The 22038-nt window shown below is 39.7% G+C and overlaps 1 protein-coding gene across 1 annotated transcript in view; it reads right to left on the minus strand.

Moving 5' to 3' along the window:
• DNAH14 (dynein axonemal heavy chain 14) overlaps nucleotides 1-22038 on the minus strand; it is a 485531-nt gene that overhangs the window by 273845 nt on the left and 189648 nt on the right. The window contains exons 31-35 of the mRNA XM_048843312.2: nucleotides 14967-15020; nucleotides 14156-14301; nucleotides 13033-13101; nucleotides 4446-4632; nucleotides 3904-3983 (exon numbers count right to left, since the gene is read on the minus strand). Of these exons, the coding sequence (XP_048699269.2) occupies nucleotides 3904-3983; nucleotides 4446-4632; nucleotides 13033-13101; nucleotides 14156-14301; nucleotides 14967-15020 (536 nt within the window). The remainder of the gene's footprint in view (nucleotides 1-3903; nucleotides 3984-4445; nucleotides 4633-13032; nucleotides 13102-14155; nucleotides 14302-14966; nucleotides 15021-22038) is intronic.

Genomic DNA, 22038 nt, shown 5'->3' on the forward strand with positions numbered 1-22038 from the left:
GAGGTGGTAGGAAGGCTCTGGCTTGTATGGCATCCAATTGTGCGCCGATGAATTCCAGGTGTTGTACCCGGAATTAGAGTAGACTTTTCTAGGTTTATGAGAAGGCCTAGCTTCATAAACAGGTCCATCGTTACACGGACTGCTCGGATTGGGCCTTGAGGAGACAATTGTCCAAGTATGGAAAGATGACAATGCCTTGTTTCCTTAGACAGGCAGCAACTACCACCAGGACCTTGGAGAACACCTGAGGGTCTGTCAATAGTCCAAAACACAGTATCGTGTACTGACAGTGATTGTCACCCATGACGAATCAGAGAAATCATCTGTGGGCAGGATGTATTGTGATATGGAAATGTGTGTCTTGGATGTTGAGGGCTGAGAACCCGGCCCCCTGTTCAATTGCTGGGATAACACTGGAGAGGATAACCACCCTGAAGTGTTGCAGTTTGACAAACTTATTTAGATTGCGAAGCTCCAGGATGGGTCACCCATCACTGGATTTCTTCTGGATGAGGAAATAATGGGAGTAGAAACCCTGTCCCCTGTTTTGGAAAGGAACCAGTTCTATGCTCCCAACTGCAGAAGATGACTTATTTCTCCCTGTAGAATGGGTTCATGAGAGGGGTCCCGGAAGAGGGACAGGGAGGAGAGATGGTGAGGCAAGATAGGAAAGGAATGGAGTATCCTTCCTTGATTATCTCTAGAACCCACTTGTCCAAGGTGATGAGTTTCCATGATGGAAGAAACGGAGTTAGTTGGTCACCAAACTGGTGGGATGTCAAATATGGTGGGAAGTCCGGTGGCTCTTTAAGGTGCCATCAGACTCCTTGGCTACCATTCTGAAAGATGGTGGGAATGACTGGAAGAGGGGAGGCTTCCCAATGGGTATGGGCGGGAAGCAGGGGGAAAATGAAACCTAAGCTATGAAATAACTGTAAAGATAAAGTAAACAAAAAAAAATTTTTTTAAGAAGAAAAGGAGAAGAAAAAAATACTAACTACACTACAACTAACAGGTAGGGCACTAGCTACTGAGGGAACAGGAAAAAGCGGGCTCTGCTCTGGATTCCATCTCAGACTAAAAGTGGTAGAAAAGGAACTGGGAGGAGTCAGACTGCACAGCACTATATATATGTACCACTCACTGCACAAAAGGGAGGAGGTGCGCATGTATGGTCCGACAGGCACTGCTGATGAAGATCTCCAATCCGACGCGCCAGGGGCACTGCCGCACTTACAGTGGAGCAGTCACAGGGACATCACTTGAAGAAGAACATGAAATTTCAGGTTTGGCAAAACTGCAGTAGTTAAAATGAATGTCTTACCCCAAAATCACTTCTTTTTCCAAACAGTTCAAGTTTCAGGCCCAGGAAATCTCTTAGATCAAATGGTAATCCAGGATAAATTCATTTGGGGAAATAAGAAACCCAGCGTTAAGCAATTTACTTTACATAGGTCCTGGTAAAAGGGAGGATTGGCTCTGTCAAGATATGCAAATTTGTGAATGAGCGCTCCAATGACTGGGACCTTTTAAGTCTGTGATATATGCCATCATGTGCCAGCAATGTCCCTCTGCCATGTACACTGGCCAAACTGGACAGTCTCTACACAAAGAATAAATGGACACAAATCTGACATCAGGAATTATAACATTCAAAAAGCAGTAGGAGAGCACTTCAATCTCCCCAGTCACTCAATAAAAGACTTAAAAGTGGCAACTCTTCAACAAAAAAACTTTTAAAACAGACTCCAACGAGAAACTGCAGAACTAGAATTAATTTGCAAACTGGACACCATCAAATTAGGCCTGAATAAAGACTGGGAGTGGATGGGTCATTACAAAAACTGATTTCCCCACACTAATTTTCCCCTGTTACTCACACCTTCTTGTCAACTGTTTGAAATGGGCCACCCTCATTACCACTACAAAAGTGATTTTTCCTTCTTTAGTATTCTACTGTTAATTGAATTGCCTCATTAGCACTGCCCCCCACTTGGTAAGGCAAGTCCCATCTTTTCATGTACTGTGTATATATACCTGCTACTGGCTTTTCCACTCTATCCATCTGATGAAATGGGTTTTAGCCCACAAAAGCTTATGCCCCAATAAATTTGTTGGTCTCTAAGGTGCCACAAGGACTCCTCATTGTTTTTGCTGATACAGACTAACATGGCTACCACTCTGAAACCTGTCACCAGTTGGAAGAATGGGTATAGCCAAGGGTTTTGGAGGAGATGAGAAGTTAGCAGTTGGGAGTGGGAAAATATTGGGCTATTTGAACAAGGGAATGAAAACAGCAGGTGCAAACAGAGGGAGTGAAGCCTAGAAAATGTTTGGAAATATACTTTCTATATAAATTAAGTGATAACACAAGCCATACAGGAAATGGGTTTGTCTATACTATTTATATATTGTGACAAAGTTCCTCCTCTACCTTGGTGGATCTTGTGCTTATTGGTGGATTTGCTTGCCTTGGAGCTTCACGGCAGCCCTCAGCTTGGCCGTTTCTCTGAACCCACAGTCCAGATTGACTCCTCCTGTGTCTGACCAGGAGTTGGGAGGATTTGGTGGGAACCTGGGCTCGCCCTCTACTCCGGGTTCCAGCCCAGGGCCCTGTGGAATGCAGCTGTCTAGAGTGCCTCCTGGAACAGCTGTGTGACAGCTACAACTCCCTGGACTACTTCCCCATGGCCTCCTCCCAACACCTTCTTTATCCCCACCATAGGACCTTCCTCCTGGTGTCTGATAATGCTTGTACACCTCAGTCCTCCAACAGTCCATGTTCTCACTCTCAGCTCCTAGTGCCTCTTGCTCTCAGCTCCTCACACGCACACCACAAACTAAAGTGAGCTCCTTTTTAAAACCCAGGTGCCCTGATTAGCCTGCCTTAATTGATTCTAGCAGCTTCTTGACTGGCTGCAGGTGTTCTAATCAGCCTGTCTTAATTGTCTCCAGAAGGTTCCTGATTGTTCTGGAACCTTCCCTGTTAACTTACCCAGGGAAAAGGGACCTACTTAGCCTGGGACTAATATATCTGCCTTCTATTACTCTCCTGTAGCCATCTGGCCCGACCCTGTCACAATATATACACATATGTAAATTCCCACATGTGCATAACAACAGCTGCTGAACACTTTGGACCAGATTCATCCATGGTGTACCCTCATTATCTTCAGTGAAGTTATATCATGAAAGAATTTGGCTCTTTATCTCCCTGATGTAACTCTGAACATGTGAAGGTAAGTAAAGTACAACAGATAATGTCTGCTTCTGGTTGTCTGCTATCTCTTCCTGGACAGAAATGCACCACATTCTTTTTACAAACCCAAAACTACAAGACATTGTGGACACCTAGGTGCTACCAAGCACATGCTGATGCTAACAGGAGTTGAGGGTGTTCAGCAATTCACTGTTCTGGAAGTTTAATACTTAAAATCTAGCTGTTTGAAAGTAGGATGCACCACTACCAAGGCTTTGTATCAACATACAAAATAAAAACCTCTAACTGCACCTCTGTGCTCGCTCACAAGCAGTATGTGATGCCAAATCAAGGTTTTACCAATGGAGTTAATATTGATCTTGATTGTTTTTAAAGCTGGAGTCTTCAATGTAACTATCATCGATTAAGTCTTTTGCACATTTTTAAAGCAATTTTACATTTTTGTTTGTTTAGGGTAATGATTATAACAGAGCTCCTCAGTCCTCCAACTTCCATCTTGTGATGAGACATACCAAAATCCACTGGGCTGGTGATGTCAGTGTGTAAGTCAATACTCTTGTTAAAGATTCTCTGCTCACAACATTTTAGTTGTGAGATTGTGTGTTATTTTGCTTGTTAAGACACCATAATAAAGACCTAAATTTTAGTAATATAGCGTGGGAGAGATTTAGACTCTTACTCACTGTATTTTTAATTCTTTTTTCTTCTGTCCAGCCCTCAATAACACTGTCTTTATGGCTCTCATACCAAAATCATAATGATCCTAGAAAACATTAAATATATTTCCTTAACAAGGCTATAAGAACATAACAATTTCTTAAACAATATCAGACACAAATTGACATACGCACTTGAGAACAAGAAACTCAGTGGGATTGCTTGGATGCAGACAAAGGCAAAAGTTGTCCCTGGAACTATATACTTACTATATAAAGCACTAACAATGCCCCGCAGCTGCCTTTCCACCTCCCGTTCCCCATCCCCTCCAGTGACTGAAGGGGTGTTAATGGGCCACTTCATATCAAATGGTTCCTTGAAATATGTGTTGACTACTTATGCTAAACAACCTGTTCCACCTTGTATTTAACTGTGTCACTCTGAGTAGGTTTCCCAGACCTGAAGAAGAGCTCTGTGTAAGTCAAAAGCTTGTCTCTCTAACCAACAGAAGCTGGTCCAATAAAAGATATTACCTCTTGTCTCTCTAATTCTGAAAATTATATTTTACCTGTTGTGACAGCTGATTACAAGCCAACTGGTAAAGATTGACCAATTTCCCAGAGAGTGACTTTGCTGATTTGAAACCTTCTGAAAATAACATTACTTCAGCAATGAGTTGATAATCTGGTACCATCATTGAGACAGGTCGAAATAGAGATTTTAAATTGTCTGGGAGTTCTACACGGCCTTTGTAGCTGGTGAAGAAGAAGAAAATGACTCAAGACTTCAAAAGTTACATCTGTATTAATTATCTGGGAGTTAGAATAGTAAGAAACACAAAAAAGTTATAGTATAGGTACAGTACTTAGATATTTTAATTACATAAAATATTTTGGTATTATCCTAAGGGAATTAAACAGCGAAGTTTTATTGCTTACATCAACACATTTTATTTAGTCCACAGCAGATAATTTATTTTAGGATTGCCAGGTTATAACAATTTCCCTTAAGTTTAGATGTTTTGAATAAATACAAATGCATGCATGCACAATCATTAGTTTTGGTATAAAAACAGGCAGGAGATAATTATCTACAGATATGCTTCCATTCTCTTTTAGAAGAGTGTAAGACTTATGCAGATTCAGACACCTGCACCTCTTCTTGCCTTCATTGTGTGTGTTCAGCTGGCATTCAGTACCTCTCAGGATTTGATATAAAATTCCTATTAATGCATATAGGAGCTATATTCATAAATCTCATATGCAGACACATCCCTAAACTTTTATTCTGTGGATCAGCATAATCACTGTACATGAAAAGATGGTAAACATTTACATTTTTTCTTTTCTTATGCCTACACTTTAACAATAAAACCATCTTGCTGTAAAGAGAATCTTGCTGTAAAGAGAAATGGTACTTGCAGTATAACAACAGGCTACCCATTAAACCTATACAGGACAAAACACCCATTCCAGCTGTTACTACAATAATCTGACCAATCTGAGTTAGCATGCGCCATCAAAACACATGGGGATGAATGCACATAACAAAATGTGGATCAATAGCAAATGTGTTTTCTGAAGACAGAACACTGAGATGAGAATGGCTGTCCATCTTTAATTCATGACCCTTCACTCAATCCATACTGTAATTCTGGACTAACTTTCAGTAACACAAAAATTAATGATTCAGAGACTGAAAAAGGTTCCTTTTGGCTCAGCTAAAACAAGAATACTGTTGCATAGGAGGCAGAGAGAAGTACATTTGTCTCTCACTACCAGTCCTTTTCTGTCCCCTCAGCCAGGTTTCAAAGGCGCAGACATATGCTTCTCCCTTCACCCAAGGAACATATAACATTTATCACCAGTACTTCTTAAATGTATAATTTCTTCTGACTGCTTGTAACGGAGCAAGAAAAACAGACTTCTGAAAAGAAATGACGGCATTATGACAGTCTTATTACATTATCACATAGTATTTTCCCCTGGACCCCTGCTTCATTCAGTGCATAAGATGAATAATGTTCAGGAAATGAGGCAAATATTCAATACTTCTTTTTATCCTCATTATTTAACACGTGGGCCCATTCTTCATTTACTGGAGGTCACCCAAACCCTGCAATGAATAAAGAATTATTAATCTTTTTTTGGGCTTTTCTATCATTCTCATCATTGCTTATCTGAACTAATAAACATTGATGAATTTATCTTCAACATCTCTGAGAGATTAGGAGGGTTTTCACAAATAATGAAATGAGATTAAGGCAAAAAACCATTAAAATCTCCATTAATTTTGGACACCTCAGTGATTAATAATTCTATAGTCACTGCAGGATTTGAATGGTTTCCATAGTATGGGACCACACATTGAATGATAAGGATAAAAAGAAATATTGAATATCCCTGGAATATCATCTATCTTGTACACTAAATAAGGGAAGCATCATGTGGAAAAAAGGTATGTAATTATACAACTAAAGGTGAGCATAATGAAAACATATAATGGGGCAGCGTCAACTGCTGTGTGTGCAGTTTCCTTTCCTTTGTGGTCCAGCTCTTGCCAAACTGGCTTTTCTCTATTCAAGTCCAATTAGTCCAGTCCACCAATTTAACATAAAATGAATCATGCAGCTTTTATGTTCCAGGGCTTGCAGTCTTCCTCTACTTCTCAGGTGTTCCCTAAAGACAGCCTGATGTTAGATTGTTTACCCTGTCTCATCCAAGCCCTTCTGCCTCCCTTATTCTCTGTTCTTCTTTTATAACTGGGCTTGTTTTCTTTACTGGTTCAAGCTGTGCTTGTCTCCATAAATGGTGTGATCAGCATAGTTTTTCTTCTCTCTTCTGCCTATGTTCTGTATGGGATTTGTAAACCTCATCACAAATCCTCCCTCTCAAGGCTGAATCCGCAAGGCCTACTTCTGTTGACAGAAAATCTGTATTGTGATGCAATTTTCCTGCCTGGTGCTTGTATCCAAAAGGCATATGGTTGCAACGATAGATACTACTGCATGATCCTAGGGTTTGTCTATTTCAGGGGTTCTCAAACTTCATTGTACTGTGAACTCCTTCAGACAATAAAAATTACTACATGACCCCAAGAGGGAGGTTGAAGCCTGAGCCAGCCCGAGCCCCCAGTGTGTATGTGTGTGTGGGCAGGGGGCCTGTAACCCATGGGCTTTGGTTCTGGGCACAGCAAGTCTAAGCCAGCCCTGGTGACCCCATTAAAATGGGGTCCCGACCCACAGTTTGAGAACCACTGGTCTATTTCATTACATTCAGCCAGCACAACAGGGAATGATTGCTAACCAACGTGAGTTCGTTCCCCAGGAAGTAGTACTATAGGTTCTCTATCAACCACTTGGTAGCCAAACATTCCTTCTCTATCACCGAATATACCTCTCAAAAAAATGAGCTTCTGGCTGAGGTACACTACCAGGTGTTCTTCTCCTGTACCTCCTGGGAATGGAGACCGCTCCTTGACCTATTTTGGAGGCAATTATTTTCAAGACAAATTACTTCTTGAAGTCCAGGCTATACTACACTGGGTGTCTGCAGGATATGTCTTTCAGGTCTTGAAAGTATCTTTCACAGATTGGCATCCTAAGAAGGCCCATATTTGCATTTTAATGGTGGAAGTTTTGTAGACCTGTAACACATGGACCTTATCCAACAAGGGGCAGTCTTACCTGCCACGGACCAAGTATCCCGAGTAATGGACTTCCCATTTACTTTCTGTGCACTTGGCAAGGTTGGCCATCAACCTGGCTTCCCGCAGTGCTTGAAGGACAGTGGATACTTTGTCCAGATGGGAATTCCAATCTTTCCTATAAATGACTACATTTCTGAGGAATGCCACCACATATTGATTATGAGGTTGGAGTAGTCGCTCCATCAACCGTTGAAAAGTAGCCACTGCTCCATGCAACTTGAAGGACATCATTTTAAAATGGAATCAGCTGAGTAGCGTGGAAAAAGCCATCTTCTCTTGAAAGTCAGGTGTTAAGGGAATTTACTAGTACCCCTTTGCCAAATCCAGAGTTGTGATGCACTGGGCTTCTCCTAACCAGTCTAAGAGTTCATCCACCCAAAGCATAGGGTAGGCATCACGTTATGAAACTGGGCATCAAATTTTGAAATTGCACTCACTTTTCTGAGGTCTGTACAAAAACACAATGCCATCTGGCTTTGGGACCAGCATAACTGGACTCCTCCAGTCACTTTGGGATTCCTCTGTTATCCCAAGTTCTAACATGGCCTTGAACTCTTTCTCAACTTCTCCTCCCAGTTTGTTGGGGACTGGTCAGAGCCCCTTCTGTATTACTTTACTGGGCTCGGTATTAATAAAGATAGTGTGCAATGGACATATTCCTGGGGTGGGCTAAAAACACCTTTGTAAATGTGGCCACCAGTTGAGATGTCTGCTCCTTTGGCTCCTAGTTTAGGTTCTCTCTGAGAGGCACTAAGTTTGTTTCTGGTACTAATTAATTTGGGGTCCTAGTTTTGGGTCCTCAGGGCACAGCATGACAAAGAGGCCTTCCCTGGCTTCTGCACATTTATATGGTAAATTTGCTGACATTTCCCCGCCCCCGGTTGTTAAATACTCCATGCTTCTTACCGTCTTCATTACCTACCTTGTCACTTGGCTATCCACTTTGATTCTGAGTTTGGAAGAAGCACCAGAATTTGGTCACCTAGCTGGAAGGTGTATGGTTGAGCCCCTTTATTATAATACTGTCATTTCCATTCCTGCACTTCTTCAAAGGTGTGGGGTTTTTTTGTTTTTTTGTTTTTTTGAGTGTAGGGACCCACAGTTCCCAGTCTCTCACATAACTTTAAGACACATTGTACAAGGTTTTTGGATCTTGGAGCCTGGCTTTCCCATGTCTCCTGCACTAGGTCTAGTATGCCTCTTGGCTTTTGTCCATACAACAGTTCAAATGCAGAAAATCGTGTTGAGGCTTGTGGTACTTCCCTGATGACAAAGAGCAGGACTGGGAGTAGTTGGTCCCATTGTCAAGGGTCCTGGATGATGAATTTCTTGAGTATTTTCTTTAATGTCTGTTTAAACATTTTAACAAAGGCCATCTGTCTGTGGATAGTACACAGATGTGCACAGCACTTTGACTTTTAATATATCAATGCAGACTTCTCTCTTCATCCAGAATATGAAATTAGTTCCCGGTCTATCGGGATCTCTTTGGGGATGCCTACCCAGGAGAAGACCTTCTGCAGCTTGTTAGCAATAGTCTTGGTGTCTGTGGATCAGAGTGGTATGGCTTCCAAGTATCAGGTGGCATAGTCTATGATAAGTATATAATTGTTGTACAGAGGCACTGTTCTCTAGGGGGCTTATCTGGTTGACTCCTATTTGTTCAAAGGGGGCCTCCATCAAGGGAAGGGATACTACTGGATCCCATGGGACTCCGTCAGTGGACACAAACTGGCAGTTGGGACATGATGTACAAACATTCCCAACTTTTTTGAGGATACCTAGACAGAGTTATCTTTCTCCAGGTGTCCCACACAAGGAATTGCAGATGAAGAAGCTAATGATATAACCATGGTACTAGTAAATGTGTATGGATCTCCTGCATCTTTTTGTCTTGGTCTATGTGATAGAATCAGTCCATCTTGAGGACAAGGAGGGGGCACTGTTGTGCCTTCAAGAGGTCCACATCCTCTCCTTATTGATCATTGCTACTTGTTCGAAGGTCTGACTCAAAGTCTCATGTCATTGCTTTGCTCCACACAGAAATCTGAGCCTCTCTGAGTCCAGTTGCAGTGGTGAGTGTCTTGTCTGGACTAATGGAAGAACATTCCTTGGCATCTTCTGCCTTGCCTGGATTGACTACAGACTCTGTGGTCTCCATTATGCCTCCAGATGGAATTGTCACTCACCTCTCACCTTTCTAGTCACTTCTCTTTCCAGGTCTATTTCCTTGTGAACTGGGAGGTGAGTAGCGCGAGGCCCGTAAAGGAGAAAAAGCCCTTAATACTTCTTTTGGGGTGTCTCCCTAGAGGTCCTGAGCTAAGGGGAATGTGACACTCTACACCCCAGGGGAGCGCCCTGTAATTCCCATATTTATCATTTGCATATAATTGTGATATTGCATACAAAGCATGTAAGGTATCATGGCAAAGGTTATGATCTGCTGAAACCCACTGTTCCATCTAAACATATATATATATATATCATTAATGCATATGAAGTTATGAGAATTGTGTTGTATGATTGTCACTAAAATATGCTGTAGGTTTGGGAAGTGCCCAGATACCTAGCTCCCCAAAGACAATAACCAGGGGGATAACCAATGCCCAGGCAGGTGTCAAACAACCATCAACAGCCATTGTCCAGCAAGGGAGCTACAATGCAATGACTCGCTTGCACAAGGCCTCATCCGGGGAACTGCTCAATCTTGCCTGGTGACTCAACAATGCCCACCTGACATGCCTGGACTTATGTTCTCCAAGCACATGAACTAAGGGTATAAAACAGAACACAGTGGTCCGATGCTTTGCCTTTTCTCCTTCCCCCACCTATGCTGCAAGCGACAAGGACACTGAGAAGAAAGAAGATTTCAATGGAGGAGACTGGCCCAGGTTTAAGAGACAAACCTGTGTATTAAGGACTGTAAGATCCAGTGGGGTGAGAACATTGCTTGATCTAAATACTGTCCAGTGTGATAAGGGTTAAGGTTTAGACTGCATGCTTATATTTTCTTTTGTTTTTGGTAACCACTCTGACTTATAATCACTTATAATCATTTAAAATCTATCTTTTGCAGTCAATAAATTGTTTGACTCTTTATCTTTTACCAGTGAGTTTGCCTGAAGTGGTTGGTAAATCTGCTTAGGTGTACAAAGGCTGGTGTATATCCACTTTCCGTTGATGAAATGGTGAACGAATTAATAAACTTGCATTGCTCAAAAAAGGGTCTTGAACAGTGCAAGACAGTATATTACTGAGTTAATGGGGTCACGCATACCTTCATCTCTCCCTGGTTCCCAACAGCAGCCAATTTTACTGTAATGCTGGGTTACTGTAAAAATTCTCCATGGATGTATAATGGGGATTCCCACCCCCTGCCACTAAGTTCCCTACTGTTCCCACTATCCGCTCCCAGAAAAATTTCTGGTCACACCCCAAGTATTAGGAGCCAGTGTTTTTTGGCCATTTGCCTCTACTGGAATTGTGAGTTTTCCTAGGGCTTTTCTCTATGCCCTATTTTCTCTTGTCCACATGTGAATAAAGTTACACTCTATGGATGGGCAGTCACAAAATCTATGTCGCTGTTGTCCACAGGAGTAGCAGACAATTGCATCTGATCCTTGTCGTTTACCAGCCTTTGTGTCTTCTTTCTAAGTTTCACTGGGCCCAAGTTCCTGCACTGGTTTGGGCTTAGCAGGGCATTTAACATTACGGACTTACCACTACTGGGCCCTGTGAGGGGCACCTGTCATCTATCCTGTCCAATGACCCATTAAGTGTCTGGGCATTAGCCTTTGGGCAATAACTTGTGGCTGTGCTTTGGGGGAAGGGGGCACTTATGGCACAAATACTGACAGTAGGTTTCTAAACAAGCCCAAAGAACTCTCCAGCGGAAGAGGATGCTAAGGCACAGATATGTGTACAGGTGTGTTAATTATTTTATATAGATCTGTGTATTTCTCATGTTACTAAGTAAAGAGAAAATATGTAATAGAATCCTGTGCAAAGTCTATCTATTGGCTGGCTTTCACTATCATGTACTCCTGAGAGGAAAACTAAGCCAGAAGACTCACACCTTTGCTGGCATTCTAGGGAATCTGCAAAAGCTGCTGTAGAGGCACGGGGGAAATGGGACACTAAATTTTCAGGGCCTACGGAGCTGGGACATCAGGGTCCCCACAGACAAAAGGTGAGTCAGACCTGAGGTCTGCACCGGGAGTGTGTGCCCAAAGCCACAACAGGGACTAAACTCTGTCCAGCCCCAGCAAGCTAAAGACAAGTTGGATTCAACATTTAGGTTTCCTCACAGCAGTCTAGTGAGTGTCCAACAGCGGGAACTCAGCCAGATCTGTGACAATAAGGAAGGAGGACTGAAGTTGGAGAAGAACACCAAACCAGCAGCTAGGCAGGTGACTTGAGAGAAAACCAGACAATAAGAGGAGAGGTAAGCAGAAATAAGATCTGAGAAGTACAGACACAGAAGGCTGAAATGGAGGACAAGCAGCTCAGATTTCAGGTGATAAATGACTGGAACCCAATATGCAGGGATTTAAACATGGGAGTGTCAACAATAGTGGCCAGAGAGGAAGATAATTATGGCAGCAGTGTCTTGAATAGATTGCAGGGATGCAAGGGGACAAGCCAGGGAGGCCATGGAGTAAACAGGAGTAAGTCAATTACGTTTTTGTCAAGGTCCAATTTTTATGGTCAAGGTATAGTCAAGGTCCAGACTCCAGAGAAAATAATAAAAATAACAACAATAATGATAAATAAATAAAAATATTTCTGGTTCTGTTCAAAAGCATCTGGCAGTCCAGATTTGGCCCACAGCCTCCATACTGACTACCCCTGGGGTTTCGGTAGCTGAGACAAGGGGTTACCAACGCACAGACTAGGGTGTAAGGATGATGAAGAAAAAACAGATTTTCAGAGATTTTATAAAGGAAGAATCACATGACTTGCCAACAGCCTGATAAGAGGGGAAGAGCAGAGGAGGCAAATACTACTCTATAGCTATAAACCCATTTGACAGGGGAAAAGTTACAAATGTTATGACTATAAAGAGGGAGAGGGAAAGGGGGAGGAAAGAAATGATGAATTCATGACATAGAAAGTACAAAAAATATATTGAAAAAAATAGGAAAAATAATTTGGTCTCTTCATTTTGAGCAAATATGTTAGAAAGCAACATGCCGAGCCTTAAGGGACAGATGATGACCATAAATTAGGAAAAACAGTCTCATCATTCCTTTTGGGTCCTGGAACAAGTTACAGAAAAAAAGAGAGTAACTCTTTAGTTACTAAACAGCCAAATATTCTAACTGATCTGGAAGATAAACTAATGTCAAAAAGCAGCCTAGAGTTTAATCTGTATGAGGCATCAAAGGGGAATTTTGAAGCTCATGCTTCGGCATTTTCAAACAAGTCTATCTTTTATTGTCACTTACCCAGGATTCATGGTAATAAAGATTCCACAGGATGTATTGATACGGATTTCTTTTCCTTCCAGCACAAATCTATGTTATAAAGCACATTATTAGTCATTTACCAAAAAAAAAAAAAAAGGGGGGGGGGAGAAAAATGTTTTCTGCAAATTTTAACTGGATAATACTACTGTATAATGTGTATACAAATATTAAAAAGACACAGAAGCCCTAAAATGCATAAAAACAAAGCAAAATTATGAGAGAAAGAGGGAAGACAAAGATGAATGACTTTGGGACAAATCTTGAACAAAGTGCAAAGCACAAGTAAATGGGCCTTTCACAGAGAATCTCTGTGAGCGTGAAAATCCTCCATTGTAGGGAAGGAAAGGCCAGTGCATCAATTACTGCAGACTATGACCTATAGTAATGGCTGTAGCCTCTGCATTCATGCATACATACAATAAGCGTTTTGGTCAGTGGATTTACACAGTCAAGGACCTGGTCACACAACAACTCTCCCGTTACCCTCCTGGCTCAAACATCCTCCCCTCCACACTGCTCCAGAGAGAGCTGCTACCAAGCACTGCTATAATGAGGGTACAGCGTCCTCCTCTTGTGCAACCCCTCCACAGTTTCCTCTTCCCCACTCACATGTAGCAGAATCTAAGTGATTCGAGTGCATTTAGGGCCTTTATGTACCTATGGAGGGGATGAGGGCATGATTTAGCTTTCTGTTTCCTTTTTCGGAGTGTGGGGAAGCCAAACAGATATTTAGGTTTTCTGTTTGTTGCTAGCAGAACTTGTCCTCTGAACAAGGTATACAAGGATTTCCCTCTGCCCCATTCTCTGCTCACTCAATCATAATATAAACTAACTCCTTCAAGGTAAACTATACAATAGTTTGAGGCACAATCGTAACATTGTTCTTAGCAAACCAAAAAAACAAACCTTGCCCACACTGCTCAAGAGAAACCATCCTAACCCTGCTAGGAATGTTTAAATCTGGTTATTATCAGCACAGGATCAACCATACTGTGGAACAGGTGTAAGAAATTCAAGTGCCTTTCTAGAGCTAAAGCAGTAAATAGCCAGTTCTATAAGGCACTATTACTTGCAAAAGAATCAAGGAAATGAAAACAAATACCTGATAACATGACTATCTTTTGCTGCCTTGATTGTCTGAATTTGTGAAGCAATTACAGACAGAACTTCTATATCTATGCGATTGAACTCATCAAAACAACACCATGTTCCAGACTGAACTAGTCCACAGAAGAATTTTCCTACCATCTTAAGGGAAAAAAAAACAAACAGAAATTAGTATTAATAGCTGAAGCTTTAGATGATTTTTGTAATACTGATTCTTGAAAAACTGCAATGTCCTTTAAGCACAAGAGAGTGAGAGTAAAAAGAGAAAGAAATCATCTTATTTACTCAAAGGAGCAGAAAAATAGATTAAACGTATTCTCTGACCCTAATCTAAACATATTCTGGATCTAGACTTGCACACAGCTCCCTGATCCCATCTCTAAATTTAACTGCATTCACTTTTCCTTAAAAAAAAACCAAAAACCTTGTATTATTATCATAATCATAGTTTTCAAAACAGAAATGTACTATAGTTGTAGGATAGAACTAACAGGAAAAACATGAAATATTTTTCCTTTTGAAAGCTAAATTATAATAGGTGAGACACAGTCTTAAAAAGCTCAGATATTGACAGAGATGTTCTAAATTATTATTTAGATATATTCCTTAGCAATTTATAACACCAGTCTGTTGGTGAATTAAAAACCCAAAAGAGCAAACGGCACTGGCAGTCTTATCTTTATACCTGCAGTAAGTAGCGGATGAACTTTGTTATTGTACTGTCATTTCACGGGAAATTACATTTATTCTGCTTTGCAATACTATCCTGCTAAGTTATTTGAGATAAAGAACATAACATGCCTTACCTGATAATCCAAACCTTCAAAACAATTAAAAACCACACAGAGTTTTCCCATGGCCTAAGGGAAAGAATACTGTTTTAGAGCAGATATGATACATTTCTTGAAACATTAAAATAATAAGTGTATGAATAAGGTCATCCCCATAGACATAAAAGTTGTTGAAAGCATATTTTTGAAAAATTGTTTTTGATGGACAAATTTTTATAAATGATTCTAAAAGGAGAGAAGTAACCTCACCTTAGGTCTGATTCACCCTTTACATTTCTAAATCATCACTCTTCACATTTACAATTAGGGAAGTATTCCCAAACATTTGAAAGCTGAGCCCCCCTTCAGGAAAATTAAACAAACTGCATTCCCCTACAACCAGTCCGCATTTTTTAAAGGCCTCCTTCGCTTAGATTATGCCTACACTGCAAAGTAAAAACTAACAAACAAACAAAAAAACCCCAGTGAGTTCCTAACTCAGGTTAGTTAACGCAGGTTTAAAATAACAGTGAAGACACAGAAACTCAACTTTTAGCAGCTCAAGTTCAACCCAAGGCTGCCCTACAAACGTTCACTCAAGTTGCTAAAACTGAGCTAAAAGCAGAGTTGCCGTGTCTTTGCACACCTTTTCTTTTGCAACGTAGACATAATTTTAATGTAAACATTTTCCATACCTCTTCTTCCCCAGCAGCTTGTGGGGGAGGGGACAGGTACAATCTATACTTTGAGAAACTGGAATAAATTGTGGAAATCTTAACAGTACGATACTTCCTCTCCTTTTATACATGCTTCAAAGAACAGTGAAATAGTGAACAATGTTGACATTTAGGCTACATCTGTACTAGGAGCTAGGGGTGTGAGACCCAGTTTGCACACATATACTTGTGCTAGCTCTCATTGAGCTAATGCAAATATAAATAGTAATGTAGCTGTGGTAGCACAGGTACCAGCAGCAGTGGCATGGTTCAGGTGTGCCAACACAAACCTGCTTGACAGCAGTGGGTATGTACGTTCATCCTGAATCAGGACAAAATTTCATAAGACTTTCTAAAAAAAACTTTTTCTTAGGGCAAAGTTACAATAAAATGTTAACATACTACATTGTACGTTATTTATTACTTATTCAAGATCAGTATAATACTCAAAAAACCGAAGCAAAGAACTGGGGTGCTTAGCCTCCCTTCCACCCCCAAGACCAGTTCCAGGCTGGAGAGGCATAGAGCTGGAGTGCTCAGCTTCTCCAGCTGCGGAACTAGGGGATGCTCAACCTCCCCACCTCTCCCAACTCGATGTCTCTCTGGTCCCAGATCTGGAGGGGGAGGCAGGGAGGCTGAGTGCCTGTTCTCTGCTTCTACAGCCCTAGAGCTGGCAGGGAGGCTAAGACAGAGTCAGTGCATCCTGGGCAGCCCTCGGGGAAAGTTTTTGTCAATTTCACATCCTTTAAGGGCAGCATTCTCTTCAGTTTTACTAGACTGCATATGACATACGTCTTTTGCAAATACAGAAAGAAAAATATACACAATCTAAAACAGCAGCAATATCCGTATAATATATTAAAATGCCAATCAGAACTTAATAAAAACTCTCTTCTTTGGTACAATGCTAATAGGGCAAAAATTCACATTGATTTAATTACTACTGTGGACTGTGAAAATACTAAAATCATTATCTTTAGAGATGGCGATAAAAATTCTTTTTTTTTATTAAGCAAAAAAGGTTAAATTCTTGCTTTCAGCAGCTGGAAAATTCTACAATCCAAAAATTCTATAATCATTCTATAATGAGGTAGATCTTCCAATGCTCCAGATGAGCAAAAAAGAAGATGTGAAGGAACTTTTTCATATCTGCCTTTAAGGACAGCAGTTTCCATGATCTGGAATCTTAACAGAATATGTATCTTACATAAATGAGGATTTGATAATTCAAATATAGTTAAAAACATGGGCAATCTTCAAAGTAGAAAACCCAAAGGCAAAGTTAAAATCAGGAATCATAGCCGTATCTTCTTCTTCGGTAACATCTGTCATTCTGAGTTGATTACATTGGTTAAAACATATTGCAAAGGAGTAACAGAAAAACCGAACCTAACTATAATAATATGGATGGTCTTATACCATGAAAATAAGGAGTACCCAGGTTGTTCCTCCACCTCCTGAAGGCAAATACAAACCAATCTATAATTTGGAAGAGTACAGATCTTAGACCAAAATTTAAGAAAATCTATACAAATTCTACTACTTTCAGAAAAAACACCCATCTCGGCATGTAAAAATGAGGCAGGGGTAGAAACTGGGAGAATTAAAAATCTCCTCAAAAATACTAAGGCTGAAATTTGGCCTCTACACCAAATTTTGGCCCCATAGAGCATCTGCAATATTATTTTAGCATTGAAAATTCTTAGCACAGGGCAGGAGTTAAAGTCTCTTCAGTGTTTTCTTCCCTTGATACTGTGTTTGTTGGGGGACCTATTCGAGCATTAAAATCTCCTAAAATAATCAGCTGAGCCATTGGGAATTGAAGACTTATCATACCAATTTACATATCCAAGCATCCCCACAATGACTCAGAATAAAATGTGGAAGATAAACATTTAATAAGAAAATTTGGAGATGAGGAAATTTTTAAAAATAGCCTGAATGTCCTGACACTTTGATTCCAAAAGTAAAATCTGGCACCGGAGAAGGATAATGGCATCTTCTCTTCAACTCCCTCTGGCAAGGGGATACTGTCAAGTCTGATGGTGTGCTCCTGGACAGTGTGGAGTCTGAACCGCCATGTACTGAGCAGCTGGATTTTAAGGGGAATGCAAAGCAGCTTCCATTCCGGAAGACAGAGAATAATTTGTAGAAAAAATTCTCCGATAAGAGAAAGGGAAAAGAGTGTGACTAAGACTTATGCTCTGATTACGAACCACGAGCAGGAAGAAACAACCGTGGAGGGTAGGGGTATTTGTGCCTCTTTATAACTTCAGCGGGAAGTACAAGAATGCTGAGGGCGCATGCGTTACGCGAATGGTACAATTATGGGAAAAATATCTCTGGCTTCAATGCATTGGCATGCACACACCTGAAGTGAAACGGTCACATATAAGCCCTTGTAGAATAATAATTTATTACAATATATTCACTATACTTTGTTTTTTATTCTACATGCAGTGTGGAAAATTCAGCCTATGTACCTATAGAAAAACTATACAAATTCTACTACTTTCAGAAAAACCACCCATCTCGGCATGTAAAAATGGGTCCAACTCCACAAGCCTATGAAATTGGCCTAATGTGGCCTAATACCCCAAAGTGTTTTATAGTGACTCAATTATGAACTCAAGAAAATTATTTGTTTAAGGTGAAACTGAAAATGCCAAAGCAATTGGTACGGGTGAAGGGAAGAGTTCCAGACAGAGGGAGCAGAAGTAAAAGAGTGACATCCAAAACAAGTGCTGAGTAGGAAGGAGAATGATGGAGCACACTTGTTACATTTTGAAAATTAGGAGGGCAATGTGAAATTAGAATTGAACACATTAAGTGCAGTTTGCCCATTCTCTATCTTCCATAATCTCAGTCACTACTTCCATTGTTAGAAAGCCACTCTGCAACAGCATTTTCCTTTTACCAAAGAAAGAAAATTACGTACATGGCTCAGCTGGTACCCAGCGCTTTACAGCAGGGGGACATGAATTCTTACTTTTGGAAACCAAAAAAAAAAAAAAAATCTTTCTCTGAACGGCCACTTGGTTCTAATCCTGGGTTGCCTGCACGGCATCTCTATGCACACCCAACATGTTTCTGTGCTAATCCCATCTATATTTTTTAAATCAGATGTGAGAATCTTCATTGTGAGATTTCCCATTTGCTATACTAATTACTTGTTCTGAAATAGTTATGTAATTCATTCAGCTATTTTAAATTAATGCATCTGATTACCTTATACACTCTCTTTTATAACTTGTATACATGTAATTTGCCATGTAAAAGAGGGCTTTCTTTCTTTTTCATTTCAGTAGACAGCTACTGTAATGGTTGACCATACACATGAAGAATAAAAAGATAGATATGAGAAAATAAGACCTGATGCTGTGAGATACTGAAAACCTCCGGTAAGATATTAAGTACAGTAGAACCTCAAAGTTATGAACACCAGAGTTATGAACTGACCAGTCAACTACACACCTCATTTGTATCCGGAAGTACACAATCAGGCAGTAGCAGAGACAATAAAATAAAATAAAAAGCAAATACAGAACAGTGTTAAAAGTAAACTACTAAAAAATAAAGGGAAAGTTTAAACAAAGATTTGACAAGGCAAGGAAATTGTTTCTGTGCTTGTGTCATTTAAGTTAAGATGGTTAAAAGCAGCATTTTTCTTCTGCATAATAATATTTCAAAGTTGTATTAAGTCAGTGTTCACTTGTAAACTTTTAAAAGAACAACCATAATGTTTTGTTTGGAGTTTGTTCAGAACATTTCAGAGTTATGAACAATCTCCATTCCCGAAGTGTTTGTAACTCAGAGGTTCTACTGTATTCTGAAGTCCGATTCAAAGGGAGTTGAGGATGCTCAACACTTTGCAGCATTGCATCCTTGGTGTATTACTGTTTTATGAATAAAGGTCAACATCTCACGTATCAGTTTTCCAGTGATGTTTATAAACATTTTCTGAGGCTTTTTAGATCATAGAAGCAAAGCTTCCAATATTCTCTAATAATATACAGTTTTAAAAGAAGAAAAGTAGCAGTAATTTTTGTCTCTTAATAAAAAGTAGGGGCCAAAAAGAAGCTGAAAACATCAATATTTTTAACACATATCTACCAAGTATATGTTTCTTAAGCATTTTAATACTGAACAGTTCAGAGCTCAACCAAAGGACAAGAAATTAAAATTATACAAAGGGCTAAAATAACTGATTTGTTTTTGCTAAATAAAATGTATGTATTAAATACAGCAAATTTAATGAAATAGATTAAAAGAAAGAAAATATTGGCATCACAAATATTTTTGGCACCATCTATGTAATATATTTAATTAATCCTTTCCAAAACAGACAAACTATGGTCTCATGGTAAAAAAGCTCAACATTCTCACCAGCATGCTATTAAGGAAACTAGAACTGATGTATATAGTTGAATCCCTTACACCCAGATATGTACCATATAGCATCTTTGACTTACTTCCAAATATTTATGATAATATGATCAATTAAAAAAAACTAAAATTGTTTCAGCAGTTGAGGGAAACACATCTAAACTGTAAGAAAATGACATGAACTTGATGGCCCAATTTTATTCACAAAGCTGATTTGAAAGCAATAAGATGTATCTTAAAATATAGCAGTCTGATACTGTATCATCTTATTAGTGCAACAAACTATAGAATTATATGCCCTGAATTAGAGTTTCATAAATTTGACAGTCAGTAAAACCTTAACATTTATCATGAATGGACACAATTAACTATCTTTTTGGTCTTCATTATTAAAAAAAAATGGTTAGCGACCTCCATAACATAAGTTCTTCCAAGTATCACTGGCTTTCTTACTCTGATGTAAACTTTAATTAATGATGCATTTCTGTACCAATTAAAATCACTTTGGAAATGATAAATTAAAGGTATAATGCAACATTTTAGAGCTACACAGGGAAGAATAAAAGGCAATGGGCCAGTTCCATCCCCACTGTAACCCCTCAACTATAATGGTTTTGCATTAGGGATTTATTTATTCCCATATTTTTATTTATTTTCAGAATGGCCTGAAATCATCATGTATATGTGTTCTTTGATTCAACTTTTAAACAAGGCTGAAGTTTTATTCTGAACAACCATTACCCTTAAGAGTGACTACATTCTTCATAGCTACAGTATTTGTTTTATATTCAACTGAGGTTTGCAAAAAATATAATACTCATTAAAATTCTTATAAGGATAATTACTCACTATGAATAGTTTACTGATTTCCATAAAACTCTTCATGTAAGGAAGGCAAACTGTCATGGCCCAGTGTGACGTTGCACCTCATAATGCTTTATAGAAACATGCTTATGAGTGTAAATATAACATGTTTTATGCTCGATATGCCATGTAAAATATCTTTGCAAATGTTATGTTCTACTGAATGTATTCATCCTATTCATATGCATGTATCATTTTTATATCTGAAGTTATGAGTATTGACTCTATGCTTGTATTTAAAGTGTTTGCTGAAGGAAGCACATAAGGCAGATTTGTTCAACATAATGTGAAGGGGTTATTCAAGTAATTGGGAGTACTTAGCTAACAATGGACCTTGAGAGACGCCAATCCACATCTGAACTTTCCTGGGAACGTTCAAACTAACATGTAAATAACAGCGTCGGCCTGTAAAGAACTGAGTCATGCATGGACATGTGACTTGCCCATGTGACTTCAAAACTCTATCTTGTAGCTGTGATTCTGCACAGGAGAAGAGAGGGGTTTCCACCCACAAAAGGAAGACAATATAAGCCCCTGGAAACCCCTCCATTTTGTCTTCAGCTGGCTCAAAAGATAGCCTCTACACCTCAAAGGGATTCCTGAAAGAAACTGGAACAAAGGACAGTAACTATTGGGGTGTGAGTGATTGCTGGATCCAGACTAGGAGGGAGTCTAGTCTGTCAAAGAAGCTTATTGGAACATCTCTGAGAGTGAGATTTACCTGCATTTAGTTTCCTACTGTATTAGGCTTAGACTTGCAGTTTTTGTTTTATTTTGCTTGGTAATTTACTTTGTTATGTCTGTTATTACTTGGAACCACTTAAATCCTACTTTTTATATTTAATAAAATCACTTTTTACTCATTAATTAACCAAGAGCAAGTAATTAATTCCTGGGTGAGCAAAAAGCTGTGCATATCTCTCTATCAGTGTTATAGAGGGCGAACAATTTATGAATTTACCCTGTATAAGCTTTATACACAGTAAAATGGATTTATTGGGGTTTGGATCCCATTGGGAACTGGGTATCTGGGTGTTGGAGACAGGAGCACTTCTTAAATTGTTTTCAATTAAGCCTGCAGTTTTGGGGGACGTGGTTCAGACCTGGGTCTGTGTTTGTAGCAGGCTAGCGTGTCTGGCACA

The sequence above is a fragment of the Caretta caretta genome, chromosome 3, assembly GCF_965140235.1.
Source record: "Caretta caretta isolate rCarCar2 chromosome 3, rCarCar1.hap1, whole genome shotgun sequence".
In the NCBI taxonomy this organism is placed as follows: Eukaryota; Metazoa; Chordata; order Testudines; family Cheloniidae; genus Caretta; species Caretta caretta.